Below are 20,001 nucleotides of genomic sequence, written 5' to 3' on the forward strand. Positions count from 1 at the left end.
AAACTTTTCTTGAGGCTGCTATTTGCATGACCGAATGAGGTTTCTGAAAGTATAAATCTTGAAACTCACATTGAAGATAGTGTATTCTACAGTGGAGAGAAAGTGAAATCCTATGATACTCAATACATGATGGAATTTCTATACATTAGAGAAGGCAGCAGTTGCAGTAGGGAGAAGGAGTTCAAAAATTGTGAAGCCCGGGGAGTTCTCACCTCACATCAGGTAAGCCTCGATTCCTTCTCTTGTTAAGAATCAATTTGGCCTTCATAGATTCGTGAACCGGTTTCAATGTGCTCTAATATGACAGCTTTTTATGATCTTATCAGAGAAGTCAACGTACTTGGTCCATAATGGTCGAAGCTGAGGGAATGCTATGTCTAGCCACGGTTTTGCTCTGCCATTAAAGTGGACGACACCAGCGCTTTCAGCATCTGCAATGCTTGTATTGTCCTGGTAGCCGAGCCCTAGCATGTGCCAGAAGGGATCGATAGCATGCACGTGGCCATGGAACGCAATCAGACCCGGAGGTAGTGTCCCTAACTGCCACAGGCTCAGGTCTGATTTCAAGTTCTGCATTAGATAATATAAAGCATTATTCATTGTCTTAAAAAGATTTTGAGTTCGATTCTCAAGAACAGTGTAGAGGGCAGTCTTCTTATATGGGAGGTTGTGGGTTCGAGCCTCAGTGGAGGCGATATTGACTCTTTGTGCTTCAATAGGTTGGGAAAGTAGTTATGAACAAATACTGCATTGAAATAGAGGCAGTAGTATTCAAAAAAAAAAAAAAAAAGATTTGAGTTTCGATTCTCAAGAACAGTGTAGAGGGCAGTCTTCTTATATGGGAGGTTGTGGGTTCAAGCCTCAGTGGAGGCGATATTGACTCTTTGTGCTTCAATAGGTTGAGAAAGTAGTTATGAACAAATACTGTATTGTAATAGAGTCAGTAGTATTCAAAAAGAAAAAAATTTGAGTTTCGATTCTCAAGAACAGTGTAGAGGGCAGTCTTCTTATGTTGTTTGTGGTTACCTCTTCCAACCAGTGGTGGTATGTCTGACTTATATTTGTTCTTCTCCATGCTTCAAGGTCGAATATGTTCATACCATAAGCCCACGCACATTCATTAGGATCAAAGTTCTTCGCTATAAGTGGATGAGAAAAGTTCAAGTAACTCTTGAAGCGCTTAGACATCACGTACTTATCCTCTCCTCTACATGTTTCCACTGCTCCATTCACCTTTCCATTCATGTCAATGTCCCACAGAGACGACATATCAGTTTGAATCACAACGTCATCGTCTAGGAAGACCACTTTGTTAAGACTAGGAAACAACTGCAGCACAAGATTTTATGCATTTCAGGTTAAAAGATCGAGATTGCTAGAATTTATTGTGTGCTATTAGTGTAGAGAATAACCTCTGGCAAATATATCCGTATGTGATTCATCAGTGAGTTGTACTTGGGGCTGAGCGCTTGCAATTTTGCAGCAATGATTCTCGGCTTTTCTGTTTTGTTTGCCACAATGGCTGACGAACCACCCCTAAACTGGGATCTCGCCTTTTGATCTTTCTCCATAGCTTCTAAAACCGGAACTTTTCCCTTTGTGAGCCAATCGAAGTGATGCAGCCCTTTAACCTCGATGATTGCAGGTGCCAGGGGGTGCAACGAGAACCATGCCTGCATCGGGGAGTAAGTCTTCCGGTCTGTGATCACGTGAAGCACAACCTTTTCAGGGTGGAACGAGTTCTTGACGAGCGATGATGCAACGACAGAGGCAGCAAGAACGTTGTCAGATGCCAAGACGAAATGGAAGAGCGAATTATCAACGAGGGCAGGAACTAGTTCCGGTGATGGGAGCTGGAGACGAGCGTTGGCATTGGTTGAGTGCTCATTTGCCAACACGAGATCGAGGCAGTTCAGCTCCTTCGGGATGCTACTAGATGCCACATGACGGTAGAAGTATTCTTGGATCTTCGCAGTTCTAGTCCTTTGTTCGAGCTGAGTGACCTGGTATGCAGATGAACAACACAAGTAAGTCGTTTTTTTTTTAGAATCGACATTTCTTGCTTATCTGATCTTTTTATGCAAAAATGATAAGACTACAATACCATAGCTTTGAGCTTTACTGCAAACGTCTTTGGATCTGGTTTATCGCCTTTAAATTCCGCGATTAAGTCTTCGAGTGTCTGAGGAATTTCAGGCCTTAATTCTATATCAGTCTGGTCTGCAGGTTGCTCCAATACTTGATATATCACATCTGGAACCTAACAGAAAACCGGGGAAAACAGAACTGTTAATTCCAAAATTTCTACCTAAACCCGAAAAACACATAGGAAAATGTTACAACGAACTGACCTTTGGTTCAGGCTGCCTTCCCAAAATCCTCGGTCCAATTTTCCTCCCCAAGCAACCTGCACTTGTTTTTTTAGTACTATTGACCCTATTACATGTAGTATCTGTTCATATATACTTTCTCAACCTACTGAAGCCCAACGAGTCAATATTGCCCCCACTTTGGCTCGAACCCATGACCTCCCAGTGGGAGAGTCACTTCATGCCGCTTGACCACAAGGTCTTTGGCAACATGCACTTGATCTCCCCAGATTTCATTTCTACTGTAATGATTAGAGATTAGACGGGTTAGAGACTTACCTATGCCTGAACACTTGCTTTCCTCGTGAATGGTGTTTACAGCCGTCAACAAGAAGGTAAACCGGAACAGCATAAAGGCGAGGAGCGAGTAGACCAGCACGCGATATGACAGCCGTCTAGAGACCACCTTCACCTTGATGAACTCCTTCACGCCTTTTGATGGAAGAACAGTCACATGCCTCAGACTCGGTGATATATGAAGCTGCATTTTGATCGTTCTCGTCTCTGGCTGCCGTCCACCAGAAACAAAAGGCCAAGATCGTTTTGCTGCTCACCGGACAATCACCCGAGAGCAAGTCTTTAGGATTGCCAAGAACAACACTTTAAGAAGGCGGTGTAAAAGAAAGGCCTTCTGTGATAGGGAGTTACTATCAATCACCTAACCTTGCTTAGCATGTAGGCTAGATAGTAATGTATTCAAGGTTTCAGCACAAGTAGTATTTTGACACATGAAATGAAAGTTTGATTTGAAGAATTTTAAGCCATTTGTTTGTTTGGCAGAAAGAGACATCAGACTTAAAAAGGCTGCATTTGTTTACTTGGCTTGGTTTTGAAGAAGGGAAGTTGGAGGGAGAATTTTAACCCCAACTTATCTTATACTCTATAAGGTATTATCCATTTTTATCTGTCAAATCTTTATAAAATTTGTGAGGACTAGCATTTACATCAAAAGAAAAATCAAATTGAAAAGCACTCTGCACCTCAAAAAGAGAATTTTAGAATAATAGTATGGTGTTGCTTCACTTTGGCTCAACAAACATTTGGTATTTTTAGAATTTTCTATGGTGCCGATAGTATTACGTACATATAAACTCTCATCAACATTATTGACAATAGTACTCGATACAATGATGTTAAATGGATAGCTCCATATTTTCGATCTTTCAGTCAAAAGAATACACGTATTTATACAAGAATATACATACTAACTAAGGTAAGGATTCGGAAATAAATCTCTAAGAATATGCACACAAAATCCGTAAGATGATACTAAATATATTCCTACCATATATAATGTCTAACAAATGGAAAGTTTGCAGCTGCTACCCAAAAATACGCTTTGGGTGAAGCTCGTTTGTGACCATAGCTAACAAAAGACCACAAAGAAGGTCAATTAGCCTATGTGGCCCATAACGGACTAGCTTGAACTAAGAAATCCAATCCCATGGGAACTCAAACGAACCTTATGATAACCAAACTAATTATACGACGCTCTCTGGGTGAAACTCATTTGTGACCCTAGCGATAAAAGACCACAAAGAAGGTCAATTAGCCTATGTAGCCCATAACGGACCAGCTTGAACTAAGAAACCCAAGAGACAGTTTCCATGGAAACTCAAACGAACCTTATGGTTACCGAATTAACTATACGATCAACTTGACTAAAGTTCCCTCGATAATGTTGAATTCTGACATGGGATTTTCATGATTTGGCAGAACAATGTTTCTAAATGGAAAAGGACTGGCTCTCTTCTTTCTGCATCCGGGGTTGGGTCTGGACCTTTGGTTGTTGGTTTGTTAGAGAAAAGGATTTGGGTAGTCACTTTCCGTTGTTTGTGTAAAAAGTACTCCTTCACTTTGTCTTAGGAAGCTACTTAAGTGGTCATTAAGGCACTAATAGACACGCTATAAGAATCCATCACATATAACACTATAAGAACCGATCGCAATACAAAAAATTTCTGTGTTCAATTGAGTTATCATAATTTACATATTTTCAGATGTTCTGTCGGCTCGGAACGTGAAGACCCTTAGAGTTAGGGATTCAACCTTTTGCGAAGAAAGAATCAATCAGATACAAAGTTGAACACGATATCATAAAAGACAACTCTTATAAACGCGATATTAGAAACGATCTCATAGAAGTTACTCAACTGGACTAGTTGCGTCCCTAAAGGTGAGGATACCAGTACAATATGTGGGGGGGTGGGGGGCAAAATGGGTATAAATAAAAACTACATAAACTTCATGATCTTTTCTATTTGAAAATCTAATGCAGCATAAGTGCACAACCTACAAGCAAAACATCTTAGCCGCTCAAGAAGTTGAGACCACATCCCAGCGCCATATCATTCCATCTTCACAGCAGCTAAGAATGGTGCTGCACCACAAAGATATATAATCACTTGCATGTTATAAACGCAAAACAATTAAACTCGAGAGAGAGAGACTCTACCTCCCGTCGAACGACACAGCAGTCTGTCTGATTGCAGATTTTGATTGGACGTGCGACAGCCTGAAGTGGAGAGAGCGAGACTGAGATGCAAAACGTGAAGCAGATAGCATAGGTTTCACGAGGAATAGACAGCGGGGTAGAGTAGACAAACCTCGCAATTAGAAGAGGGGGGCTGGTTTGCAGATCCCAAACATAGATCTTCCCTTCCCTATTCCCTAGTACATTGAAAATCAAAGGAAAAGATTCGGGCATGTATTTAAGGATAAACTCGACACCGGAAAGCTTACTTGGCGAATGAATTGCAGGCAGAGATGAATGTATAGTGCATTGGAAGAGGTATATGGTAATGTCAAGTTGAAAAAAGAGTACTTTCATTCTACCTATAGCTGCTGCTTTGTATTGGAAATCGCAAGAAAACTTGATGAACCATATGTCACACTCCGGGACAGGATACTTTTGAAGGATGTCAACCGTACCCTAAAACAAGATCATTTAAGTTCGGGATTTTCATTAATCAACCAGAAACGTTCAGAACAAAAGAAAATCCTAACCTCGCCAGGAGACTGTTCTTTCATCTTCGGTTCCCATAATACAATCTCATTATCAACACTCTGGAAAAATGCCAGAAAGTCGACAGACAGACATATGCACTAACAACATGAGTTTGTGTCTCCATAACAGACGATAGGAGTAACAATTAATGAATCCAAAACACGAGCACCAAAGTATTAATTAAACAGAAAGATTATGTGCCATGATGAAACCTGCAACAGTAGGATTTTAACAATTCTATTCCACGATTCTCTCTAAGATGTCCGTCACACATAAGCATACAGCTTCAACTTGCAAACTCACAAGCTCAAAAAGGACAGATTCAATCTAAGGAAGGGATAAAGCGATGTTAAAGTTGATGGAAGACTGCACTCGGAAATCAGATTCCAATCAGTCAATACTACTAAAGTTAACTATGGTATATGTATTGTTTCTTTAACTCAAACTACACGAAATTTCAGTTTTAAATGGATAATAATGGATGCATGAAACAGGAGATGTCATTCACCTTTGACAAAATAAAATTGCCCAGCCACCTATTGCAGTCAACATAGTTCGTATGGATGGAAGCTATGAACATCTGATGCAATAAAAGGTAAGTTCAGCTACAGAATGCTAAATAATCTCGTTTAGCACTAAATGCGAAAGGAAAGAGCATAAAACTCCAGCGACTTACAGGAAACTGTACATATTTTGTGGGGAACTTGGATGCAAGATCAGTCCAAGTAAATGATTTCTCCACATAAGGCCAGAATTCTGCAGGGTGTTCAATCTGTTCATCACTTCCTTTCAAGGATTAACATAAGTGAACGTTTTTAAGCTATCAAATATGTCACCTTTCATAGACCAGATCTTAACAGTATTATCCATCCCACAGCTAGCAATGCGATATATATCAGAAGGATGAAAGTCCTATATGAATCACAGAAATAAAGTTATTGCGCCCATATAAGTAACATATAATCTCTACCGGAAACATGAATTCCCCACCCGACCATGCCCCCACCAAGAGCTAGAAGAGTAATTTACCACACTGAGGACTTCATTGCGATGACCACCAGCACCAGCAAATATCAAAATGCATATTCCAGTATGAACATTCCACAACCGAACTGACTCGTCCTGTGTCCCACACTTGATTGTTAAGCACAGACCATAATGCCATATATATATTTCTTTAAAAAAATATGGGAAATATCCTAAGGACTTCTGATTTCTCCAAAAGATAGAAAAGCAAATTTGTTTAGTGAGTAGACAAGAGGGGCAAAGACAAAGAAAGATAATCGACTGCATACTTTGCTTGCAGACACAACAAGTGATGGTTTCAGCGCTTGAGTCCTAATTTCATTTATTGAGTCTCCATGTCCAGCAAAGCTCTGCACAAATTCACCAAAATAAAAAGGCAATATTAATAGTTGTTTTTGAAATGTGTTAATGTTTTCATTATTAACTACATGTAGATCCTACTATGCAGCATCCACACTAACAAATGGCAAACTCTGTGTTTTGTACTTCTGTGTACAAGAACATTATTCACTTTTTAAAACTATAATACGGAGTAATATATAGATAAGAATTCAGTAAAACACCTTGCATATCTTCTCATTTCCAGAATCAATAACATGGATAATTCCAGTGAGTCCTCCAGCAACTAAGAATGGAGTCCCATCAATATTGCATGCCCAGCTGACAGTATAAAAGGATTCATCTTTCTGGTCCACAAAGAACACGCAAAGGGCAAAAGTTAATAACTGATTCAAAATTCTCCGTAATAAAGAAGACTAAGAAGACTCAAGTTCCTTACATCTTCACCAATGTAAGACTGGAGCACAGCGATGACTCCACCTTCCAAGCATTGGTATACAGTCACCTGAAAAGCAGCCATAAGTTGGACATATAAAAGTTAGCTCCATCCATGATTGTTTTTAAATAAAACTTTATCCCGGAACAAGTCTCTAGTTCTTGCATTAGTGTTGCCACACATCATCCTGAATGAATCATGAATTTAAATGATTCAAGAATCCAAGGTCTAGACACAACATAAAAGATTATCAAAACTATCAAAGTATTGTTCCACTAACATCATGAAGTGTCAAGCAATAAAACAATCAATTTAGGGAGTTCATAAGTCTTCTTCCTTCTTTCTATTGAACTTTCAATATTTTTTTTGGTCAGGCAACGAGGTGTCTGAGTAGGCCCTAACTGTAGAAAGCACCATACCATACTCATACTAATTCCTGTTTGCACCAGGCCGGTTTAATTAAGGGGCAAAGTACTGGACAGATTATTTTTTTTCATATAAGAGTATGTTCGAACTCTCGACCTCTCTTTAAAGACTACTCACGCCAACCAAGCTGGTTATTGAACTTTCAATATTTAACTCAAAGCTACTTAGATATGGAAGAACCTAGCCTGATAGAGAACAAGGACAGCCCAAAAAAAAGAGGATTTTTAACTGAATAATAACCAAAATACAGTTAATTCTATACTCCATAGTGAATTACTTGGTTTTCACCAGCTACACTGGCAAAGATGTTTTAAAAGTAAAAAACCAATGAAGTTGAAACCATAGCATATGATTGATTATCAGATTACGAAAACTATGAATTTTACCTTCCGTTTTCTATATGAGTAATCTCAGACTTATAAAAACAAAACAAAAAAACAAAAAAACAAAAAAACAAAACAAAAAAAAAAAAACTGTTAAGCTGTGAAAACTGAAAATGATAAGCGATGGTAGGGAAAATTACTCGATTGCCACCGACGGTAGCGAAGACGTTGAAGTAACGAGAGTCGATGAAGTTGAAAACGACGGCGTACAATGGTCGTTTGCCTTCTTGGAGCCTGTTGGTGACCCTGTACTCTTTCTTCTTCGATGGCGTCAGCGATCCCATCACCGGCTCACAACCTACCGATGCCTTTGCCATTCCGGCCGCCGAGCCACCACCTTAACCTGCTCAGCTCACTCTAGCACGTCGGTACCGAACGCATAACTTATCTCCGGTTTCCCTCCGACGATGTTGTATGAGTGTTCTTTCTTTAACCTGTAAAACGACTACTTTGGTCTAATACACAAATTACACATAAATAAATAATGTAATCGATTTTGTGATATTTTGATATGAAAAATTTTATTCATTTGATCATTTTTTTTATATGAAAAATTTTATTCATTTGATCATTTTAGTAAGATAACAAATGCAATATTATAGAACTCGTAAAAATCTCGAATCATTACTATCGATAGTAATTCGTAAATTCGTTAATTAATTAAACTGGCTGTCTTTTACTATATTTAAATGAGAAAATATTATAATATACGAGATTATAGAAGTTATATTAATACATAATTACAGTCTCGAGCCATTACACTAAATTTTAGGATTCGTCTCAAATCTATCATAGGTCGTTTCAAATCTAAATTAACTTACTCATCATCCCTATAGGGTAAAACTTATGTCACATGTCGTAGTTTTATTAATAAATCAAAAAAAGAAAAAGAAAAAAGTAACAAGAACTATGAATCATTCTTTTTTAGATAATTATAACACATCGCGTAATTTGATAATATATGTAGTATTACTCAATATTTAAGCTTCATTTAGCGTCAAGTAACTTGTAATTCAATGACACTTTTATGCCTCTCACAAATGGGATGTCAATAGATTGAAAAAGTATATATAAACAAATATTATATTGTAATAGATTAAGTAGTACTTAAAAAACAATTCCATTTAACATGTGGTGAATCATTATTCTTGTTAGATTATGGGCTTATGGCCACTTGTTGTTATATTGTGGACCATGGTTCAAAACCGGCACCGTTTCTTTAAGTAAATAAACGACTGCTATCGCAAACGAAATGAAGCTACAGTTCATCTCAAACGATATTGCTTCACATTTGTTTTTTATATTATCAAATGAAACTATAGTTATATCAAAATGAATATGTAGTTATGTTGAAAGGAAATTGTAGTGTATATAAAATGAGATTGAATAACAGTTTCACATATTTGAGTTTATATTGTCAAATGAAACTGTAGGTTTATCAAAAAGAAACTCTAGTTTTGTTGAAATAATTGCAGTGTATATAAAACGAAACTGAATAACAGTTTCACATATTTGAGTGTATATTGTATAATGAAACTGTAATTATATTGAAATGATATTGTAATTGTGTTGTAATGAAACTATAGTGTATATAAAATGAAACTGAATAACAGTTTCACATATTTGAGTGTATAATATCGAATAAAACTGTAGTTATATCGAAAAGAAACTATAATTGTGTTGAAAGGAAACTGTAGTGTATATAAAAAGAAACTGAATATGTTATACACACAAAGTTACTCTTGGTGGAACGCCGCGGAACGAGTGTTTTTTTTTTGCCGTTTCTTTTCATTAATCAAAACGATATCGTTTTGATGCATGGACAACCATGCATTGTGTACCACGGTTCACAGTAAAATTTGCGTATGGCCACGGGTAAGATTAATTGGGCTGCTTATGAAAATCATCATGGACCAAAGTTGGGCTTCAAACAGTCATTGGGCCGTGAAACGAATATGTTAAGCAATTATCTTTCCTTTGGTCCATGAAAACTTTTTACCGAAAGTCAAAAACTGCCGCCACCGTGCTTAGAGGCCTTAAACCACCAAAAATGGGTGGCGCTAAACTGAAACAGTAGTGGAAGCATGGAGGCAGCGGCATTGGCATTTGCTTCAGCTTCACAACTTGGAATCGCCGGAAATTGTTCTTTATCGTCGTCTTCTTCGGCCGGTTCTAGGTCTATTCGGTTCATGCAAATCAAGCCTAATCGTATCGCTCTCGAATTCAAACCTTCCAGAAGCTCGATCCGCGCCTCTGCTACCGGCGAGGAGGATTCCGGTAATTTACATAGAGTGTGTATATAATGCATTGAGAAACGTATAGTTTTGTGAAAAAATGGAGAGGCGTTTCTCTATCGTGATATTATTTAGGGGAAATACTACTTTGGAGTCCAAGTAGTATTTTCCTATAAATCTATAATGAACTTCGGTAATACTTGCTCCATTTCTTCACATCACAATATTAGTTCATACTTCACAGTACTTGGATTTGTTACTATGAGATTTTGCTGTCATTTCAAGTAACCAAGTAGTGAAGCTAGACTTAGCTCTTCTAGAGTTCTAGAGAATCTGTATGGCCTCTATTGCCTTTCCTTTTTTCTCCTATTTATTGTTTTGGCATCTATTTAGGTACAAACACCAGAGGAAGTTTTGAAAGCGAAACACCCTATTTTCCCTGGAGTAGGTGCTTTTGCTACTGCCATGGATGTGCTCAACAAGAAGGGTAGATTCTAATAGAAGGTATACCTAATGATTGATAGGGATTAGTGAGGCAATCATTGGTCAATTACAGATTAGGGGGGATATTGTGCATTTATTTTTCTTGAAGACTATAATTTGCTGGTCCAAGTGCCAAAGGCACTCAAGTTTTTTCTGAGAATTTATGCAAGCTATGTTCTGTAGAATGGCTGAAGCTCTTTGTACTTGTTTTGAGCAAGATGCCCATTCCTGGGCATTTTTCTTGGCATGCAACTTCTTTTTGAGTCAAGGCAGGAGAATGGACCAGGTAACTGGTTTAAACATAGTTCTCTCTCATAAGAGTTTCCATTTTGTTTTATCTTGTCAATCAATTTTACCAAAGAGAGTCAAAAAGTTCTTGGCTGACTATCATCATGTTTATCCAGTAAAAGGTCTTGGTTTAATTCCTGGAGTAGTTGGGCTTTTTGACTCATCTAAAGGAATCAGAGTACCTTGTAATTTATAAATTTCCAATAGTTATGTGTGTGATGTAAGTATTTGGAATCTTAAATGGGATGCTCTGTAATAGGGGTGGTATTAGAACAATGTAATATCTCAGGGATGAGAGTTGCAAAATAGGGTGTTTACTATAGCATTAAATTCTATAATCTTGATGCATTAACCACTTGTGTATATTTCTGGGAAGTCCAGGTTTGCAGCATGCAAGTGCAGCTGCACCCGAAGGCCCATGGAAATACCTGAAAATTATTCCAAAGCCACTATCAATCAAGGCCGCAGTGGCGACAAATCACAAAATATGTAGTAATTTCCTATTTTTGTACGACAGTTTACCTATATTTACCCATGCAATTTCAGGGTTGGAGGACTGGGCTGCAATGGAGAATGCATTCCAAGAGTTTGATGGATTGGTTCGTTCCTGTACATGGTCAAGAAACAGGTAATTGTATTGAATTATTCTTTATTTACACATCCTGCCCCGTTTTCATGCTCTGGGGCAAGGGAAAAATTGGATCTTTTCAGGTCTTTAGGTCTTTGAAGTTGCTATTGTTTTTTTGATTTATTCTCATGAATTGACAAGTTTTCAAAGCTTAATTAGGATGATTAAGGAAAAATAAAAAATGGAAAGTAACTATATAATTCACTCATGCATGTCTTATGCTTTGTATGTTAGGAGTTAGGAGGTTTAATTGTTTGCAATTCCTAAGAGAATTCTTGACTACTTGGACGAGTAAATTTAGACATGACAAATATATAGATTTATGCTGATGATGTAATAGATGTCTATATGTGAATTCTATCACATGCAGGAAAAAACGTTAATTGTTTGCAGTTCCTAAGAGAATTGAAATTATTTTTAAATTCTTGAGTACCTGGACCAGTAAATTTAGACAGGACCAATATATAGATTTATGCTGATAATGTGGTGTGTGTCTATATTTGAATTCTATCACATGCAGGAAAAACATTATTCTCATGGGAGATGCACAGTACTGAATAAGTGTAGTTATGGTGTTTCATTACTGATACAAAATTAGGTCATTGTATAGCAGCTTTCCTGACTATGCTCTTTAACTAGTTTTTCTATATGGAATATTTGGATGTTCTAAGATTATGGGACAGATGCGGTGTTAATGGGAAGTGCCTATGGCTACATGAATGTATATGGGAGCTTTATCCTCACTTGAGGATTTCATAAAAGTTTTGCCGGGAAACCTACCCATGGTCCCCACACATTTTGCCGGGAAACCTACCCATGGTCCCCACACATTTTGCCGCGAAAGCTACCTACCCATGGTCCCCACACATTTTGCCGCGAAAGTTACCCATGGTCAACACATTTTCCCGCGAAAGTTACCCATGGTCAACACATTTTCCCGCGAAATCTGCCCATGGTAATGTAATAAATTACCAAATCGGCATGTTCATTTCCATAACCTCTATAGCTACCAATTGCGTGCTGCCGCTGCAAGACAGCCACCGCCAGAATAAGTCTCTATCAGTTTTATGCTTTCTTGCTTTACTTTTACGTGTGTGCATTTCCTTTGGTAAAAGCTAGGTAATTACATACTTGATCTATCCCACCTCTCTCTTTACACTTTAAATGGGATGTGTAAATGTTTGTGATTTGATTAGAAATTTTCTTCCTTTGTCAAGATTTCATATCATTGAATGACCAATTTTAGATGTATCAGGTTTTGATTTAACTATGTTTCCGTTTATGTATTGGAAAAATTTTAGGGATTGTAATCATTTTTGGTATATGAAATTTGAGGGCATGATGTTCTTTGGCTCTTTAAACACCTTGATTTATTTATTTATTTATATATATGCTCAAAATTTTCCCTTTTGGTTGGGGGTATATTGGGGAGAATACTAGATTAGTTTCACATTGAGAGTGATACAGTAGGGTACTGTAAGGACGTAAACTTTTCACTTTAAATGGGATGTGTAAATGTTTGTGATTTGATTAGAAATTTTCTTCCTTTGTCAAAATTTCATATTATTGAATGACCAATTTTAGATGTATCAGATTTTGATTTAACTATGTTTCTGTTTATGTATTGGAAAAATTTTAGGGATTGTAATCATTTTTGGTATATGAAATTTGAGGACATGTTCTTTGGCTCTTTAAACACCTTGATTTATTTATTATATATATGCTCAAAATTTTCCCTTTTGGTTGGGGGTGTATTGAGGAGAATACTAGATTAGTTTCACATTGAGAGTGATGCAGTAGGGTACTGTAAGGATGGAAACTTTTCAGCGATAATAGTTCATGGAATCTGGATCCCTAATGTTCGAAGATCGAACCCAGTGATAAGAATCCCACATTGAAAAATAAGAGAGAAACATATGGGTTTATAAGGTTATGGGTTAGACTTGCTAATTTATTGGGCTCAATCTTTTAGTGTGGTTTGGCCCATGTGCATTACAACTCAGTTGACAAAATTTTGGATTCTAGCATGGTATTGTTCGGTCCAATGTCCTTTTACTGCAGTGGCGTAATGCTGATCATTGACCAGCACCTACTTCTATAAAATATTTGACAGAATGCTGAACCGAGGGTGCGTTGCCTAGTGCCTACCATAATGCCTAACCTCAAGCAGTGAACATAAATTTTCAATCTCCAATAGTTGGTGATGGGTGCATCTTGATTTCAAAATTCATAATGATCTCAATTGATAAGTCTAATGTGTGCAATTGATGACCATAGCCCATTGCCAACTTAACAAATAAGAAATAATTGAAATCTAAATAAATGAGTTCTCAGCAGAATTTAGCAGCAGACCAAAGTTAATAGAGAGTGAAGTGTTTCAGAATGAAATGTAATTAAGAATATCAGTGGGAAAATAACTTGTGAAATGGAAGTAGAGAGACCAAAAATATTCATCTCAATTTGATGTGCCATCCATTATTTCTTTAGTGCATTATTTTCAGGTTCAGTCTTGCTTGCAGGTGCAAATAATTATCAAATTCTTTCATATTACAGATCAGATTCCCAAGACAACAATCTGTTGATTGAGTTGCAACATTGCTCCTGCAAGACAAGGAGTGAATCATTTGATCATGTCTGAGATTAGCCTTGAAAGTAACAAGGCAAGATACAGTGATGGGTATGGCATAGTGCCTAATGATGCCATGTGGGAAGAGATTCTCCTAAAGCTTCCAACTAAAGGCCTAGTAAGGTTCAAAGCTGTTTCTAAATTGTGGTATGAGAAAATTTCTAGTCCCTCTTTTGTTAAGTTGCACTTGGAGCAGTCCAAGGCAAATACTATATATATCATCTACTCTTATCCTTTAGCTGAAAATATGCTCATAATGGAAAACAATGGTGAAAGTAGCCAGTTAACTCTTCCGGGATTTCTCAATGGGTTGTCTTCAATTGAAATATGCTCCTTCAATGGTCTTCTATGCATTAGCGGTGACACTGAAGAAGATGATTTGGAGATCCGGATATGCAATCCTACTACTCGAGAAGTCACAGTGCTTCCTAGATGTAGTCTACCTGGGAAATTTTCATCAGTTGGAGTTGTATTTGATGCTGAGACAAACTACAAAGTATTCAGATTTTGCTGCGATGAGTTTGAATGTGAAGATGATATTTATGAATGTGAAGTCTATGAATCTTATGATGGAACGTGGAGGAACATTGGTCAGGTGCCAACAGGTCCCAAGGTTAATTGGTTTGCCCCCGTGTGTCCTACTTCTGTATGTGTGCAGGGAAGGCTATATTGGCTTGCCTGGAATAAAGAAGATCGGGAGAGTCCAGCCTTTGTTCAGTCCGTTGATATGGAAGGCAATTTCTCCAGAATTTCCCTTCCAGAGGATTTGAATGGATATACATTCTTGATCAACCTTGATGGTGTCTTATCAGTGGTTGCTGTGGACGATACGGAAACATATGTGGACATACTTGTCCTAGAAGATAATAAAGAAACTGGGTTCACATGGTCCTGGAAAGCCTGTGCTGAACTTGAATTGGAATTTATCGCTTCCTTCAACTCTGTAGTTGGAGGAAAGGATGAGATACTTTTCATATTTGATATGTTTACTAAGTTTCGTTATCGTGTGCTCAATTTGACTGAAAGGACTTGGAGGGAACTTGATGTACCTGCTGCTTTGAAGGGGCGCTATTCTATTGCGCTTCCATTTGTTGAAAGTCTTCTTCCATGTAAGCATTTCATGCCACCTGTGATTATGCCCTAAATGCTCGAGCTTGATATACAGCATTAGCTAATTTTTCTGTTTTAAACATTACACATAGAGGGTAAATTTTTCTGATTTTGGTTGATTGGCTTCAGCCAAATTGACCATAGACTATACTGCTTTGCTTTCTCCTAATGTTCTTGTGTTTTTGCTGCTTTTCCTGTTATGGAATGATAGGTATAAAACCCAGAGGCGAAACCAGCTCCAGTGAGGGCACAACTTCCTCTTCTCCATGATCTTGACTCTTGACACCCTCTCTCCTTCACCCTACGGCATGGTTAGTTATCTTTTTTCATTTTGGTCATTGTATCTACATCTCGCTTCTGAAACTTTTCACGTACTTACCCTGCTCTCACTGCAGGAAGGAGCTCGTGAAATGCATCTCCAGTTTTTGTGCTTGTTGCCTGCCTGGGAAAATGTTTACCCAACAGAGTCGTCGGAATAAATAAATAAATTGCAGCTGATTTATGTATTGACTGTGAAATCGTATATACCATCAACAATGGCCTGTAGCATAAGCATATCACCTTTATATGCCTGTGCTTTGGGAAGTAGCTGGTTTATGATGATTTCTTTCTCTAGGTTTTATGCTGCAAGTTGGTTTGCAGCATGTAGTTCTAAGTTCATAGAGACATCAGTTTGTAACTTGAGTTGCAAATACTATTTTGCTGACATTCGCATTTACATTTACATGTGGTACTAAGTTAATCTTTAAAAAGCTTTCAGGTTTTTATTTTTGATGAGTATAGGTATGGCTTGAGCTCATGGTTGGCAAATGGGCATTGCTTGATATGCTCAAGTTAAGATATTATACCTAAAATATTGTTTGGGAAAAGGGGTTCAAATAAACTCTTAAATTTTATTTGAAAAGTTAATTAACCTAACTTTTAAAAAGTGCACTTTCATCCTTTAATATGTTATATTGAGGATTGAAGTACAAAAATTGATAAATATTATTCTATTACAGTTTATTAGAGTTCAAAGTCTTTGAGCATCCATACTATGGATTTTTTAGGGGTTTTTAGAATATTGAAAAAAAATTTGGGATGGGATGTGAGAGTGAGTTTTTTGAGAATTTTTAGTCCTGCAAGTGTTGATTTTTGGCGGGAGAAAGAAAAAAAAAAAAGTTGGACTGTTAGGCGCATTGATGCGCCCAGTCTGTGCAAGCGCCAATTGGGCGCTTGAAACTTTATTTTTTTTTTAACCATTTGTGTTTTATTGACTCAATGTTTGTCTTCTATTTTTTTTTTCTTTTTCTCTTATTTCTTGTCCAATTCTCTCTCTTATATGGCACATTAAAAATTGTGCGAAATGTGAAATGATATTGATACATTTGGTTCTAGTATAGGTGACTTTTCCTTCCATTTAGTGTTCATTATAATTTAGTGCTCAATAAGCGATTTGCGATTTAGACAGCTCAGCTCTTAGCTAGACTGTTTCTATCCATGATTGTTCGGAATGGTTTTCGAACCCTCCATCTATCATCTCTAATGCTTTGCCTTTGGACTTGAGTTAGTTTCAACACCTTATTTTATTTCAAAAAAAAAAAAAAACACCTTATTTAGTTCCCTACATTAAATATGTCATCAATCATAGGCGATGAACCAATCAAAATCTAGAAGCGCCCATGGTTTTTGTGTGCCCGGAAAGTAACGTTAGGGACCCGTTAAGCATCAACTTGATTTACTTTAGGCCAAAAGAAGGCACAAATTCCCACGCCACTAAATAATGAAGAGTTAACGCCGGCGGTGATTATAAACGGCGTTTACTCGTAATAATAATGGAGGATAATACTACTTTAAGGTGTCATGACTTTTATGGTTCACCTAACGTCAAACCATGTCCCAAACCAGTACCAACTGCGTGACCATCAAAGAGCGTGGATTAGGATTCCCTAGTTATCTATGCCCAGCACCCAAAAAAGAAGAAAGAAAAAAGAGAAAACGACAGGTAAACTTGCCGTTTGGGTTAGGTGCCGTACACGTGTCGCTCACTCATACGCTATCCGTTGGAGCAGTTTCGTCCCAAGTTGGTTTCATTTTCCTATATAATAAGCCATTCCCCTCCATTTGTTCATCATCTAATCCTCAATTTGTTCTCTGAATCTCTTCTCTCATCTCCGTCGCATTCGTGTTCATATCTCAAGGTATTGATTTCTCCTTTAATTTTTATTTTTAAAGTTTTTAAAATTTTGTATATTGTTGTATTGTTCGTTCTCTTTTGAAGATTTGCGGTGTTCTTTCTGTTTCTGATTGTAAAATCTGGTGATTTTTTGGGGGAAAGATTGGAATTGAATCTATAATTGTGTAGTGAAATTTTGATTTGAGTTTTTGTGTGATCTGAAGAAAGTTTGGATTTGTGCAGATGCAGATCTTCGTCAAAACCCTAACCGGAAAGACTATCACCCTCGAGGTGGAGAGTTCCGACACCATTGACAACGTCAAGGCCAAGATCCAGGACAAGGAAGGAATCCCCCCGGACCAGCAGAGGCTTATCTTCGCCGGAAAACAGCTCGAGGACGGCCGTACCCTCGCCGATTACAACATCCAGAAGGAGTCCACCCTCCACTTGGTGCTCCGTTTGAGAGGAGGCATGCAAATCTTCGTCAAAACCCTAACCGGAAAAACCATCACTCTCGAGGTCGAGAGCTCCGACACCATTGATAACGTCAAGGCTAAGATTCAGGACAAGGAGGGAATCCCCCCGGACCAGCAGAGGCTAATCTTCGCCGGAAAACAGCTCGAGGACGGCCGCACCCTCGCCGACTACAACATCCAGAAGGAATCCACTCTCCATCTCGTGCTCCGTTTGAGAGGAGGCATGCAAATCTTCGTCAAAACCCTAACCGGCAAGACCATCACTCTGGAGGTTGAAAGCTCAGACACAATTGATAATGTCAAGGCCAAGATCCAGGACAAGGAAGGAATCCCCCCAGATCAGCAGAGACTTATCTTCGCCGGAAAACAGCTCGAGGACGGCCGTACCCTCGCCGATTACAACATCCAGAAGGAATCCACTCTTCACTTGGTGCTCAGGCTCCGCGGTGGAATGCAGATCTTCGTGAAGACCCTCACTGGAAAAACCATTACTCTTGAGGTTGAGAGCTCGGACACAATAGACAATGTTAAGGCCAAGATTCAGGACAAGGAGGGCATCCCCCCAGACCAGCAGAGGTTGATTTTTGCAGGGAAGCAATTGGAAGATGGAAGGACCCTGGCTGATTACAATATCCAGAAGGAGTCTACCTTGCACCTTGTCCTTCGTCTCCGTGGGGGTTTCTGAATCCTCCACCTTATGTAGCAACAACTAGCAATGATGTTTGTGTCACTGCCAAAAATGTATCTGTTATCTGCTGTTTGATGTTCCCTTCTGAATGATAATAAAAGTTACCTATCTTAAGTATTCATGCTTTCCTGAACTGCTTAATCAAACCTGGTAATCAAGAATCTACTGAGAAACGGAACAATTATGAGTTTATTACGTGTATAACTGTTTAGCGCTTGCTGACCCCTTTTAGTATATCATCATAATTGGTTCAGCTTGCTCATTAGGAATCACCATAGTTGGTGGTCTAAGCTGCTCGGCTAGCTAGGTTAGGAGTCACCATATGGTCTAGATGGCCGGCTGGTCGGTGGTCTAAGCTGATGGCCTAGACCTTCTGATGGCCTAGACCTTGTGATTGACCATAATCGGTGGTATAAGCGGCTAGCTAGGTTAGGAGTCACCATATGGCCGTTTAGCGGATTAGATAATGGATTGATGGCCTAGACCTTGTGATTGACCATAATCGGTGGTCTAAGCGGCTAGCTAGGTTAGGTTAGTCAACCAACCGATTAGATAATTTTTTAATAGGTTAGTCAACCAACCGATTAGATAATTTTTTAATAGATTATTTCGCACAAAACAATCTTATCAGATTTTGGGACACATCAAAATTCATTCATGAAACATGGTTTTGCCTAAAGGCTAGAGGGATCTTGGCCATTATTTTGAAGATTAAGGCACAAAGATTGAATCTTTGCACTCATTTCTCCATTTACAAAACCATGGGAGGTCGGATTTGGCATTCTTGAGGCCGCTGCTGCAAGTTACAAGAGCTCGGAAGAAACTTAGCCTTCTGCAACGCCCTCTGCATCTTCCTCTCCTCCACCCACCCACCGCTCTCCTCCAAATCCTTCTCCAGCTGCCGTCCGAACGCCTCTCTCACGGCGGCGCAGCGGCACTCGCGGTCGAAGCTCTGCAGTGCCCGGCAGCATTCTTGGGGCGGTTGCTTCTCTTCTTCTTTCGTCAGCTCGAAATTGTTCCCCTTCTGGGATAAGTACTTCTCGCAGTGGCTAAGCTGTTGTTCCTGGCTCTCTATCTGTTCCCTGCATTGCTGCTGCTTGCCGGCCTCTGCCATGGCCAGGAGCGCCACTAACACTGCCACCAAAGCTGGAATCTTTGCCATTATTGTGAATCTGGGATGGGATAGAGAAGAACGCAATTGGGTTAAGAGCCGGGTGGTGGATTATATAGACAGTAGACACTAGAGAGTTTGCATTTGTGTGATGTGGAGAATGGTAGCCATGGACAGATGTTGTTTCTATCAGGCAGAACTTACACGTATATAGTT

The 20,001-nt window shown here is 38.6% G+C and overlaps 5 protein-coding genes and 1 long non-coding RNA gene across 12 annotated transcripts; 3 read left to right on the forward strand and 3 right to left on the reverse strand.

Annotated features, from left to right (window-relative positions):
- Positions 1-40: 40 nt before the first annotated feature.
- On the reverse strand, positions 41-2,883 carry LOC116019548 (probable galacturonosyltransferase 12). The gene is made up of 6 exons (XM_031259814.1): positions 2,649-2,883; positions 2,352-2,407; positions 2,105-2,260; positions 1,413-2,003; positions 1,027-1,329; positions 41-570 (listed from the first exon to the last, which is right to left on the reverse strand). Exons 1-6 carry the CDS (start codon positions 2,854-2,856, stop codon positions 286-288), a joined length of 1,599 nt encoding a protein of 532 aa, XP_031115674.1. The 5' UTR covers positions 2,857-2,883; the 3' UTR covers positions 41-285.
- On the forward strand, positions 1,893-3,186 carry LOC116019552. The gene is made up of 2 exons (XR_004098731.1): positions 1,893-2,027; positions 2,691-3,186. It is a non-coding gene; the product is annotated as an uncharacterized LOC116019552 (long non-coding RNA).
- A 1,277-nt stretch (positions 3,187-4,463) lies between these two features.
- Positions 4,464-8,448, reverse strand: LOC116018955 (polycomb group protein FIE1-like). The gene is made up of 13 exons (XM_031259011.1): positions 8,127-8,448; positions 7,181-7,246; positions 6,966-7,088; positions 6,672-6,752; positions 6,406-6,498; positions 6,213-6,288; positions 6,053-6,132; positions 5,885-5,956; positions 5,376-5,435; positions 5,205-5,301; positions 4,976-5,039; positions 4,825-4,884; positions 4,464-4,749 (listed from the first exon to the last, which is right to left on the reverse strand). The coding sequence occupies exons 1-13, from the start codon at positions 8,301-8,303 to the stop codon at positions 4,686-4,688; spliced, it is 1,113 nt and encodes a 370-aa protein (XP_031114871.1). The 5' UTR covers positions 8,304-8,448; the 3' UTR covers positions 4,464-4,685.
- A 1,574-nt stretch (positions 8,449-10,022) lies between these two features.
- Positions 10,023-16,126, forward strand: LOC116020731 (F-box protein At5g49610-like). Of its 7 annotated transcripts, none has more exons than XM_031261231.1 (7): positions 10,023-10,263; positions 10,614-10,724; positions 10,887-11,619; positions 14,173-14,392; positions 14,525-15,354; positions 15,567-15,666; positions 15,751-16,126. In XM_031261231.1, exons 4-6 carry the CDS (start codon positions 14,250-14,252, stop codon positions 15,623-15,625), a joined length of 1,032 nt encoding a protein of 343 aa, XP_031117091.1. In that variant the 5' UTR covers positions 10,023-10,263; positions 10,614-10,724; positions 10,887-11,619; positions 14,173-14,249; the 3' UTR covers positions 15,626-15,666; positions 15,751-16,126. The 7 variants fall into 7 exon arrangements, with proteins under 7 accessions (XP_031117091.1, XP_031117092.1, XP_031117087.1 ...); XM_031261232.1 differs by having other exon boundaries at positions 14,603-15,354; XM_031261227.1 differs by having other exon boundaries at positions 10,887-10,989; positions 11,373-11,619; positions 14,173-15,354.
- A 1,261-nt stretch (positions 16,127-17,387) lies between these two features.
- Positions 17,388-18,795, forward strand: LOC116018985 (polyubiquitin). The gene is made up of 2 exons (XM_031259039.1): positions 17,388-17,535; positions 17,754-18,795. The coding sequence occupies exon 2, from the start codon at positions 17,754-17,756 to the stop codon at positions 18,669-18,671; it is 918 nt and encodes a 305-aa protein (XP_031114899.1). The 5' UTR covers positions 17,388-17,535; the 3' UTR covers positions 18,672-18,795.
- A 630-nt stretch (positions 18,796-19,425) lies between these two features.
- On the reverse strand, positions 19,426-19,836 carry LOC116020550 (2S sulfur-rich seed storage protein 2-like). Its single transcript, XM_031261019.1, has one exon. The coding sequence runs from the start codon at positions 19,834-19,836 to the stop codon at positions 19,426-19,428; it is 411 nt and encodes a 136-aa protein (XP_031116879.1).
- Between the last annotated feature and the right edge of the window lie 165 nt (positions 19,837-20,001).

This window comes from Ipomoea triloba, chromosome 5 (assembly GCF_003576645.1).
Source record: "Ipomoea triloba cultivar NCNSP0323 chromosome 5, ASM357664v1".
NCBI lineage: Eukaryota > Viridiplantae > Streptophyta > Magnoliopsida > Solanales > Convolvulaceae > Ipomoea > Ipomoea triloba.